Source organism: Rhododendron vialii, chromosome 3a (assembly GCF_030253575.1).
Source record: "Rhododendron vialii isolate Sample 1 chromosome 3a, ASM3025357v1".
In the NCBI taxonomy this organism is placed as follows: domain Eukaryota; kingdom Viridiplantae; phylum Streptophyta; class Magnoliopsida; order Ericales; family Ericaceae; genus Rhododendron; species Rhododendron vialii.
The window spans coordinates 6027214-6039538 of NC_080559.1; the positions used below are offsets into that span (position 1 = coordinate 6027214).

General features: G+C 36.7%; 1 protein-coding gene across 2 annotated transcripts; it reads left to right on the forward strand.

Moving 5' to 3' along the window:
* Nucleotides 1–773: 773 nt before the first annotated feature.
* Nucleotides 774–8778, forward strand: LOC131319264 (uncharacterized). 2 transcript variants are annotated; one of them, XM_058349445.1, is made up of 7 exons: nucleotides 774–1168; nucleotides 2346–2843; nucleotides 4296–4451; nucleotides 5190–5264; nucleotides 6516–6578; nucleotides 6733–7175; nucleotides 7943–8778. In XM_058349445.1, the coding sequence occupies exons 1-7, from the start codon at nucleotides 805–807 to the stop codon at nucleotides 8555–8557; spliced, it is 2214 nt and encodes a 737-aa protein (XP_058205428.1). In that variant the 5' UTR covers nucleotides 774–804; the 3' UTR covers nucleotides 8558–8778. The 2 variants fall into 2 exon arrangements, with proteins under 2 accessions (XP_058205428.1, XP_058205429.1); XM_058349446.1 differs by having other exon boundaries at nucleotides 6531–6578.
* Nucleotides 8779–12325: the final 3547 nt, after the last annotated feature.

The window sequence follows — 12325 nt, forward strand, 5'->3', positions numbered from 1 at the left end:
CTTTTTTTTTTTGAAAGTTGCGTAGTAGATATTGTTTTGAGAATGGAGGAGGATTTTTTTTTTTTTTTTTTTTTTACAGTTGTCCTAGATGAGATCTCATATTTTGTGCTAACATTTAATCAGTGTATTAATCTACTGAAACACTTTTGAAAGAAATTGTAGCGAGTATGTTGAGACAGACCTTCTCAAAAATATGGTGTTCTTTAGGATAACATGATGAGATTTAATTTTCTATCATAGTCTGAAATTTGAAGGAATATTATTCAAGTTAACGGGGTTTGCAATGGAGTTGAATTTTTTTAAAGCTTTGTCTGTAAATTCTATTAGCTAATAAGACAAAAACAAATAAAGTAGTTATAATTGTCATGAATGTGGAATTAATACATTTAGACCATCGACAATAAAGGTGGAGAGGTAACACAGAGCATGATACTTACACCAATAGATTCTTCTTTTTTCTCTTTCTTTTTCAATTTCTTTATTATGATTATGAGATTTATTTGAAGTAATTAATGTGTTTAATGTTCAAATATGAATTACGTGGATTGATGGGCCGTAATTGGGTTATGATTGATTGTTCAATTGGTTTTGGGTTAAGTGTTCAATTCTTTTTGAATCAAGTGTTCAAAATTAGGTGTTCATTGACATTTAATTAAATTGGGTGTTCAAGAAAAGGCTAGCTCATTACATATATTCTAAGCAAAAAAAATTTGTTTGGGTGTTCAGTTGACCATGGAAGGCTCTATGTAGAGCCGCCTTTGCAGTTCCACGCACAAACACAAACACACACGAACATTCACATCAATGGGTTCCTCGAGCAATGAGAACAGTACTTGTTCTCCAAGAGAGAAGTACCCATACCCGACGGAGTTTAATGTTCTGGACTTCGTCCCCAAATTGTTTTCTGAAGGAAACTACAACAATTGGAAGTTATTGATGCGGGACTTCATCCGCATGCGAGGTTTGATTGGTTTTATCGAAGGAGTGGCTGCGGAGGAACACAACCAAGATGAGACTTGGAAAAGATCAAACAATCTTGTACGTGGATGGATACTAGTAACCCTCAGTGAAGATATCCGCCCACGAGTGCTACCCTTCGAAACTGCTAAAGGTTTGTGGACGAGATTGGAGAAAATATTTGATCCAACCAGATCAACATGGCAACCTGGTAATTAATGACTTTTTCAAAGATGTTTTATTACAGAAATTTCCAGTTTGGAAATTCTAATCTCTGGAAATAAGAGCTGGAGATAGATTCTGGAGAAACTTTTAGGTATCCCGGAATACCAAGCCTTATAGTATCCCCTTCAATTTGTTTCTTATTTTTCGGTCATTTTTCGATCACATTTGAATAATCGATTTCGTTCATTTTGTAGAGTTCGGCGAGAACCATAATCATTCCAAAAATTGTGTTCATCGGACTTTATTGATATATGATTGGCACATGTAAAAATTGAAGAAAACCAAAACTGAGTCCAAAAACACACTGAATCAAAACCCAGTTTTGATTTTTTCTCAATTTTCACGTGTGCCGATCATGTATCAAATAAAGTCCAAAGAACACAATTTTTGGCACGATTAAAGTTCTCGCTGAACTCTACAAAATGAATGAAATCGATCATTCAAATGTGATCGAAAAATGATCGAAAAATGAGAAACGGACCGGAGGAGATACCATTGGGCTTAGTATCTCCGGTATACCTAAAAGTTTTTCTAGATTCTGATACTCAAATCTCCACTCAAAACATTCAGTAAGGGCATCTGTTGCATCTCCAAGGGAGGTTACATAATTTTATCCCAAATAATAATTTTGGTAACACATGTGACTAGTTGAAAAATCACTTGCAACAAGTGTACTCCAATGAACTTTTCAAATATTATGTTTTTTATTACATTTTTTGATTTAAGGAATCCACATTGCCAAAAAGATTACTGAGTTTACCAATCATAAATACTAAATTTGATGACAAGAAAATTTGAAGACTCAGAGCTACACCAAAATGGTGTAGCAACTAGCAAGTTTGTTATCTTCTTTGAAATTCATTTTACTAACATAGATCTTGAAATATGAATTAATTTTGACTTTGTTATCTTTCTTGGACCACCACACTTACATCCATGGAGAAAAATGCGGAGTCAAATGAGTTATTCCATCGATAAAGCTTTTAGACAGAAAATTTTACTTTTGATTTGGGTTTTTCCAGTGCTTTTTAAGAAATACTTTCCAGTGCTAAATCTCAATTCTCATACCATGCAACACAAAATTACAAGAGAATACTCTCTCTCTCTCTCTCTCTCTCTCTTTAGAAATGTACTGTAACTGAAAGATTTACACGCGCGCGCAGACGATGGAATGGAGTATAGGCAAGGCCACTATCTAGCCTTGCAGAAAGCTGCAATCAAAGGGGATTGGGACAAAGCCAGGGAAATCATAGAAAGCGAACCAAACGCTGTTAGGACTCACATCACACCTACCTTACAAACAGCGCTCGCTATAGCCATCTCGTCAGGGTCGGCGGGGAGAAATCGTTTTGTGAGGAAGCTTTTGGAGAAGATGACGCCAAAGGATGTTGTGGATCTAGTTGACAACAACGGCGGGACAGCCCTTTTCGAAGCTGTAGTCGTTGGCAACATAGAAGGAGCCAAAATGTTAGTCTACAAGAACTCTGATCTTCCTAATAAACCAGACAAATATGGAAATATGCCTCTCCATTTCGCTGCCATGTGTGGGTTTAGAGAGATGGTTCTTTACTTAAAGGAAGTCACTAGAGAAGACATTGTATTTGCGAATGACTACGCGGGTGCTCTTCTTCTATGTCTTCTTACACGTAGTGAAATGTATGGTGAGTATTTCTCTTTTTTTGATCAGCTATGGTGAGTATTTGTTACAAAATTACAGTATATATGTATACACACACGGTACGCATGCAACTTTATTTTTGTTTTTTTAATTGATCTTGCTACTCTTTTTTTCTCTAACGATGCTCATTCTCTCATAAAATAAATCACTTAATAAAGACAAAAAAAAAATGCCGTTAGATAAAATGGATGGGAGTGGCAAAATTACTTCTTTTTTTTTCCCTGTTTACAATTTTCCATGACATATTACACAAGCAGCGTCCCGTGCGATGCATGACAAAATACATACTTGCATAGACGTTTGACTTGAGTTATTTATAATGGTATTTATTGCTCATTGATAGACGGTTTAATTTTAACGGTGAAGATTTTATTAAGGACGAGAAAATAAAAAATAAAATAAAATAATTGAGTGAGGAACACGTCGAGTGAAGAGCGCACAAGCTCTTCAGGTGCCCGGTGGTAACTTGCTTTCCCCTTTTTCCTCCTCCTCCTTCAGTAGTGGATGACATATGATTGTCATTGACCTACGTGCCAACATAGTTGGAATGTTACCTCAGTTTATTATTTGAAGAGTGAGAATTTTAGGGTGCACTCCAATCAACTCTTCAAAATTTTGTTGTTATAGTACTAAATTTTTTCTTTTATATTGCTATCTTAATTGTTTGCTACAACAGATTTTCTCAAAAACAAATAACTATTAGTTTGTATAACAAATATGTGTGTGTCCCCTTCTAGCTAGTAAGCGATCCCTTACTTTCTTATGGTGTGGACCTCATAATTCGGAGCCCCATGCTAATAATCGGAGCCGTTCAACTTGTTTAGAACATATTTTTAAGAGTACTTGCAAAAAAATCAAGTCAAACGAATATTGGTAAGTGCTTGATCCAAACAGTTTTTTATAAAACAGTTTTTGACAAGCTTTATGGAAAGTTGTTTGGATTAAGCATTTACCGATATTCGTTTAAGTTTATTTTCTATGGGTGGCTCTAATGCCACGTGGATTTCTTTTAGTGCCACGGTATTTTGTTTGCACTCACTATTCTACCCCTCCAAGGAAAGAGCAAAACAGTCTCCACCTTTCGACCCAAAAAAAAAAGAAAAGAAAAAGTCTCCGCCTATGAACTTATAATTAACTAATTTGTTTTTGTTCGTGTCAAGACAAATTAAAGTCTATCCTATGAAAGAATTTGAAATTGGTGGGGTCGCGTGACCGCACTTCTTTCTATGTCCCTTTGCCTATGCTCATACGTCAAATTTGTAGAAAAATTTAAGAGGTCACAAAGAATTAAGTTTTTTCACATACAAGAGTAAGGGTTTGATGGAGATGCTCTATGATGTTACTACTACTATGATATAAATTAGCACCAAATATTAAATGTAGAATAACATTCGAATAAATCCCTAACCATTATCTTCCATCATTTGTGCTGCAGACGTAGCTTTAACTTTTCTTCACCGAAAACCTGTGCTGGCATGCATGGCATGCATGGGATTCAAGGAATTCAATCCTTTTGATATAATTGTCGAAAAGCATTCTTCATTCCCGAGTGGAAATTCCTCAAACCTCTGGCATAATTTAGTCTATTTGGGTTGGTCTCTTTCATCCCTTTCTCTGTTGTTTCTATTACGTCTATATACCTGCTCTGCTCTAAAAAAAATGAATTTGAGATTTTCCATAATGAATGAAACCCTCATGGTCACGGATTAAATGACAATAAATCTCATGTTGTTACAATGTTCATTTCATCGACATTCAACCAGTAATTTGCCGGTCGATCAAACACGTGATATTGGAATTAGCCAGATGATAAATGAGGGTAAATCTCATGTTGTTACAATGTTCATTTCATCAACATTCAACCAATAACTGGTCGATCAAACACGTGATATTGGAATTAGCAAAAAGTGATTTATATTGACTAGTTCACCCTTTTTGGAAATGAATAAGAAAATACTTCCAATTCCAAAGATTTTTGACAAAGAAGTATTAATTTTGCCTTTTCTTAAAAAAACCTGTTCTATCGAGGAATACAAAATAATTATTACTCTTTTTTATTAGGGTTAATTTCACTGACCTTCCCTCAAGTTTCTGACAAACACAAGGATCTCCCTTGTGTTAGCTAGGAATATACAAACATTAAAAAGATGGTGGATGATTCATGCCTGATTTCCCCCTGAGTGATGGGAAATATCAATGTATACATTTATCTACACATGTCTTCTTTAATTTCAACAAATATACGCTCAATACAAAAATAATAGCCTAAAACACACTTTAGCATGATATATGATTCGTATAATGTTTTGTACTTACGTGTCCCATGTAGGAGCTCCAGTGATCCATTGTAACGAAGGAGGAAGAAGAGGAGACATTGAGAATCCAGCCAATTGTTGCATCTCTGGTTTGGCTATCACAATACATACTTCTTTTCGTTTTTTGAATGGAGAAAATTTTAATTAGTGTCAAATAAATAGGTAAAGATAGAACCGCAATACTACTTGTTAAAAGTGCTAATAGGCAACAAATTAAGACGATCTTTGCCACACCAATTTACGACGGTAATTTTCAAAGAAATCAAGCAACCAATTCAAAGAGCATGCACATGAAAAACTCATTTGAAAGATTAGATGGCCAAGATCCTTTCTCCGTTGGGACTTGGGAGGAAAGGTGAGATCAATTCACTCAAGACAAATTACGGTATAAATTTTATCTTATTGCTCTCTTACACTAGAAACGCGAGTAAAGTCACACACACAGATAACAGATAATTTCAATACAAACTATAAATTCTAACAGTCGTGCTGCAGGTACAACAAAGGCTGTACATCAGTCGCGCACAAATTGATTTTGCACCCGTCTTGGATTCCATAAAGATGATCAGAATTCGCTCATTCTGTTGGAGATATTTTGTTTAGAGTCTTTGTAAAAAATTATCTTAATCCGATATCGGTAAGGACGTTTGCGAATCATTCAACTTTGCTGCCTGAATTCTGAAGCAAAGTTGGATGATTCGTAAACGCCCTTACCAAGTTACCGGCATTGGATTGAGATGATTTTTCACAGAGACTCTAGACAAAATATTTTGAATAAAATGAGCGGTTTCAATCATCTTTGTGGAATTCGAGACGGCCGCAAAATCGATCTGTGCGCAACTGCTGTACAACTTTTGCTGTACTCATATCATTACTATTGAAATCCTAGTTTGTATTCTTCTGTGAAAAAGAGACAATACTATATTGATTATATATGGTAACTTGAAGCTTTTCTGGCAACTTTTTTTTTGGCTAAATTTCGTGAATTTTAAAGTTCAAAGAGCTTTTGTAGCAATTTGTATGCAAATGTATGAACTTTTATAAAGATATTTTGATTCTTATCTCAATGTCACGAATTCAAAATGACTCTCAGGTGCTTATTAGGACTGCAATCCTATCAACACCAAAAACTCGTCATTCATACATACTACACATAGTACGTAGTTGATAGCTGTAACTATCTTAGTGATACGAACGACCCCATTTTATCAACTCGTTCTTATTCGGTAGAGACTAGCGATCAAGAAGGTAGTCTTGAGCAATGACTTCATTCCCATTGAATTTCAAGTAAATTTTGACTTTTGTTAGATGTGAATACTTAATAAATTGATTACTCATAGAATCTTATTGTGCAGTGTGGCAAAGATTGCATATTATGATTTGGGATGTCGCTGAAAAACTTGGTAAGAATTGGTACAATGATTTTATATATATATATATATATATATATATATATATATATGCCATTTAACATCAATGCTAATGAAAGTTATAGACTAGTATATCATTTTGAAAAACGTTATTGCATGCATTCTAAAAAAGAAGATGATTTTACAGTGCCGCATGTCAAATGCATCCGAGATAAAAAAAAGAAACAACATCATGCACTACAGCTTGTCAAATTCCTCTGCATGGAAGTTGCAAAATCAAATCTCTCAAAGGTGGAAATGATATTTAAGCCAGCATTGCGAAAAGCAGTACGTGTAGGGATACCCGAAATTGTTGAAGAGATTGTATTGTCATATCCTTCAGCATTGTTTTTTATGGATCTAGACGGCCTAAACATCTTCAACTATGCAATTCTATATCGTCGTGAACGTGTGTTCAACCTCATATATCAAACTGATCATGTTGGTAAAAGATTTATATTAGGAGAGGACTATTCATCGAACAATGGTTTGCATTTGGTTGCACGTCTGACACATGAGCAACAAATCAATCTAAAAGCGGGTGCTGCTGGGGCAGTTCTACAGATGCAACGAGAAGTGCAATGGTTTAAGGTCAGTTTGCCCCTTCTCCGCCATGTAAAGTAAATTAATAGAGAAAAATATAATGATTGACAAATACTTTTTTGTCACTAGACTTTTATACCGTACGTTGTCTTCCGAGACTGTTTAGTTGGATGCTCGTGATTATTTTCCCGTTTGCTTTAAGTATATGTGAATGAAAATCTGATGAGTGCATCATATATATCATGCCATGTATATGGTGCATTAAATCGGTGATAAAAGAACAGTTACACTCAATGATCCACTTTCTTTATAAGTCCTTCTGAACTTATTTGGCTAATTTGTGAACTCTCGTTAGGTATTTATTTTGTAGCACCATACTTGAGTCTAATTGCTTTAACAGTATTACACATTCCCCTCTCCAAGTGAAATTTCTTTTAGCCGAGCAAAAAAAAAAAAAAGTCTTCTAGGATAGAGTAGATTAAGATTAAGATTAAGGTATGGCAAAAATAAAAAAACATCCAGAGGCCAAAACATATAAATTACATTTAGGTTAAGGCATTAGCTCAGCCATTTGATCGGGCGTACCTCAAGAGCTGAGCTTAGTTAACCATCGTGGTAAAACAGTCTAGCAAGCACAAAAAAATTTGTTGAATAACTTTTACTATTTCCATACATGCAAAAAAATTTAACCACCACCCTTTCACAACATTTTTGTCCCAAGAAATCCTCTAGAATGTAGTCTACAAGTCTTGGATTGTTGATCTTTTAATAAGTAGAAACTTTTGCTCTCATTCTAAATCACCTGATTGATACAGGAAGTAGAAAAATTTTCACAACCTGGTGACAAAGAAAAAAGGAATACCAATGGAATGACACCTATAGAAGTATTTTCTGAAACACACCAAGCTTTGGCAAAGGAGGGTGAGCGATGGATGAAAGATACAGCCACATCATGCACCATAGTTGCTGCCCTTATTGCCACTATGGTTTTTGCAGCCGCTGTTACAGCACCAGGTGGAAACAATGATCATAACGGCCAACCGATACTTTCGAAACAAAAAGCCTTCATAGTTTTTGGCATATCTGACGCACTGGCTCTATTCTCATCCATCACTTCTGTGTTAATGTTCTTACTTATCCTGACTTCTCGTTACGCAGAGGAAGATTTCCTATATACCTTACCCAAAAGGTTAATTATTGGTCTCATAACCCTATTTGTCTCCATCTTATCCACGATGGTAGCCTTTGGTGCCATATTGTATCTCGTGTTTGGAGATAATAAGGTATGGATTCTTATCCCTATTGTCACATTGGCTAGTATTCCTGTCACCTTGTTCGGAGCTTTGCAATTTCCTCTCCTTATAGAGATGATCCGATCCACATATGGTAGAGGCATTTTTGGCAAGCAAAGTGATCGTGTGCTCCGATAGGTTAAATATCAAAAGTCGGGAGTATGGGCACGTACTTGGTGGTATTTGATGTTGTTTCACTACATATGAGTTGCTTTCTGATGTTGTGTACCTCAGTAAGTAGGAATCTTTCTGTGCTTATTATCAACTACTGGATTTATATGTACAACTTTCAATCCTTACCACCTGGGATTGAAAACTAATCGTCGCCAAGTAATGATTTAAGACTTTTCCTCAACTAATTGCGTTGGTTATTCATTTCATTACATTAATGCTCTTTGTGGGCTTTTTTTATTCCACTTTCTGCTCGATGTTGTTCAATTCTAACTAAGAGCCATTTCAAATTTTTAAAAAGATAGAAATCTCCTCTTCCAATTTATTGAAGACCCAAGAGTATTGTCCTTACGGAGCTGCTTCTTTTGAGACCTATCTTAGTATATACTATCCATGATCCATATTGAGGCCCTTCTGCCCAAAAAAAATTTAAATAAAAGAAGTCTGCTCTCTCAATTCTATCTTACAGTTAATGCCTTGGGATTTATGCTCCATTTGTTTGGGCGTAAAATATTTTTCGGTAAAATATTTTGCCTATTTTTAGGTGTTTGGTTGTATAAAAAATTAGGATTCCATCAATTGGATGAAAATGACTTACCATTAAATATTCTGTAAGTTATTTTTCGAAATGAACTCGTTGCCTTCTACTGCAACTCACTGCTCAATTTTCTCGATCGTCAGTCCTGACCCACGTTCAATTCCAATATTCTCAGATATCTCCACCGTTTAAGCCCTCCTCTCTCTCTACACTATTTTATTGATTTCTGAAAATATTTTTAAGTGCCAACCAAACACCGAAATATAAAATTTTGAAGTTTGTTTTCTAAAAACATATTTTACATCGAAACAAACGGAGCCTTAGACTTGAAAACACAAACTGTTTTTTCACTACCAAAGCCTCCCACAGTGTCGTGTCGCCTTCTCTTCCTCTTCATTCTCTCTAATTAGTTGTGCCGTTTTGAATGAAACCATCATATGTAATCAAATCAAACAATAAAAACCTACACCAATTGGTCAGAGTTTGCACCTAAGCACATTAGAGGTGTACCTCTGCCAATAGAAACCAGCAGCAACGGGACTAAAAGGAAAAAAGAGAAACAAATGCTTCAGTGAACATAACATTCAAGAAATGGAACAATTAGCACCAACATTTGAGGAAAAATTAAGGAAGAAAAGAAAAATATGGTTTTTCTCTGCCTTTATCAAGTTTGAAGCCCAAGTTATGTTGGTAGGAGCTATAGATGATTGGGATTCTCCTTCCTTTGATACAGCTTCTATCCCAATCAGTTTATTCCGGTTATCAAGATATTTGTGGATTGGTTTGAAGATGTTTTGCTCACAGTTTTTTGCAGCATGTCCTACGCAAACATGCCTGAGGTCAAAAAGTCTGTTTCTCATTCTCTGTTTTTTGATGGCTCTGGTGCTTTATCTTTATAGCTGTATGTGATGGGGAGTTTTGTTTCCTTTGATATTGCTATAAACCTGGAATCCTGGCCTGCTCTGTGGAGTTTTGTTTGCTTATTTGAGGATTATCTGCTCTGTGGTGTTATCTTGAAGATCCAGTGGTCATCATTTGTGCACAATTCGTGTGTGTCCTACAGTTTTCAACAACTTCGAAGTTCCCCGCCTGTTTTGGGGTGTTGGTAGCTATTTTACCGACAAAAACAACAAAAAAACAAGGTGCAGCAGATGAGGTAAAAGAAATGGAAAATAGATTTATTGAAACGGCTTGGTATAAATACCGACACCCTGTTCATCATCTTACCATTAAACAATTATTCTCTCTCTCTCTCTCTCTCTCTCTCTCTCTCTCTCTCTCTCTCTCTACGCCTTTAGTAGAAAAAAAAATTAAAAGTTAAAATATTTTAATAAAGAATAGGTTAAATAAATAGCGTTGGTGTAATATCAAAAGAGATGTGAGTATATAAAATGAAAAAATGTACACTGTTCATAAGCTTTTTTAGCAAACAACTGATGTACCTGCTCTAAGGATAAACATAGCTAGCCTGAATTGGTTGGGGTTGGGTTAGGATTGTACCATATTTTAGAGTCATTCTTCCCAACAAGAATCTTGCGCTTGCTCATCTTTTGAGTGATCAAGTGTCGCTCGACTCTAAGAGAACCATCTCGTAACTCCTTCCAATCAGCCAATCTACCTCTTGGCACGGGAGATCATTGGAAGATTTGATCCCCCTGACCTCTGAAGGGAACTCAGCTAGGGTTCCGTTGCAAAGTCGTCGGAGTTTGGGTGTTCTGACACATGCCGGTCTTACCCAAACTGAGTGAGATGGGTTCTTTCTCGTAGGGGGGAGTCTTCACTGAGGGTGCCAATACATTGCACTTCCAGGTTGTTAAGAAGATTCCTCATGTGTCCAAAATCCTACTTCATTCACGCTCCTGACGTATGACATCATAGAAAAGCTTACACTAAAAGAAATTTCGCGTCGCAATGCGTGGAGCCACTTGATTTGCCTTGGAAGCGTCTAATGATCACCTGACTGCTGAAAAGGAGTAACCAGAGACAGCTTGGTCGATCCAATTGAGAGAAGAGCTCAAGAGCTCCTTCAATAAGCATGTTATGGCTTAATTTCATACTCGTAAGTTTTTGTATACTCAACCCTTCTCGGTCAAATGATCTCCATCGTTTTTCTTTGTGACCGGTGAGGATGGTTGGGGGACTGTAACCATATTAATGGAATCCATATGAATAAATAAATTCCTTTTTAACACTGATCATATATTATCACCTTCCACAATTGCCCCGTAGCTCATGCTTTCTTGAGACACGCTTGACGTGTTTTACACATAAGGCTGCAAGCTAGTCATGTGACCTGATTTTGGGAAAAGTCTGAGAGGCGCCCATTCGAATTCCCGTTGATGGTTGATTTTTGACTCAACAAATGCGATTATGCAATAAGAAGCCGCTCAGCGTTTCAATACTAACGCAACAGCCGGCATGCGCACCTCTTCGTTCGTTATAAATTCCCTCGTGAACCTTTTGTTCCCAAGGCTCTTCAAGCTTCTTGAAAAACCAAAAACCGTTTTCCCACTGAAGCCCATTTTCGGATTTTTTTTATTGCTATCATTTGCGCATCTTTCGCTATTTCGCCCTCATTAACATGTTGTAAGTTTTGCTTGTTCTTTTCTCCTGCTTGGTAACATTGCCTAGGGAACTTAGGAAAATGGTTTCTGGCATTAATCTTCATCATTTTATGTATAATATCCTCGATTCTGTTCACATCGAACTTTTGGGCAAGGATCATGCATGCATTCTTCCCTTTCGACGACGATAATGGCATTGTTATATATGCGGATATGCCCTTGATCACTATCGTAGATTGGGGCGTTTGGTTTCCGGTCTCTAATCTGTTTTGAGAGATCCTTCACTGAAAATTCTCTCCACGTCAAGTAAACAGGAATTTCTTCCGTATTAATTGTGTTGGGGATGGAGGTTCTGAATCGCGTGTTAGGTGTATACCATGGTCTGGGTGCCCTTCGTCACTGCCACTCCTTTATGTGTGCTCCTTGTATCAAAAGAACGCAACCGAGAATCCTAATGCCGAAAAGGATAATGATGCCCCAGGGAGGCTACCCCAAAGGAGCCAGAGGCCGAGGCTGAAAACTCCGTCAGTCAGCAAACTGGAGTCCAGTCTGAAGGAGTGACATCAGCGCCTCCGGTCCATTTGTTTGCAAACTAGAAAAATGGTATCTCAAGACGCTGGAGGGTTTGGGTAT

What these genes read in the sequence shown, in the direction of transcription:
- LOC131319264 (XM_058349445.1), top strand. Translation starts at nt 805, where the DNA reads ATGGGTTCCTCGAGCAATGAGAACAGTACTTGTTCTCCAAGAGAGAAG. An exon ending in GCATAATTTAGTCTATTTGG is followed by an intron (nt 4,452 to 5,189) that starts GTTGGTCTCTTT and finishes TGTCCCATGTAG; the next exon opens with GAGCTCCAGTGATCCATTGT. An exon ending in GGATGTCGCTGAAAAACTTG is followed by an intron (nt 6,579 to 6,732) that starts GTAAGAATTGGT and finishes ATGATTTTACAG; the next exon opens with TGCCGCATGTCAAATGCATC.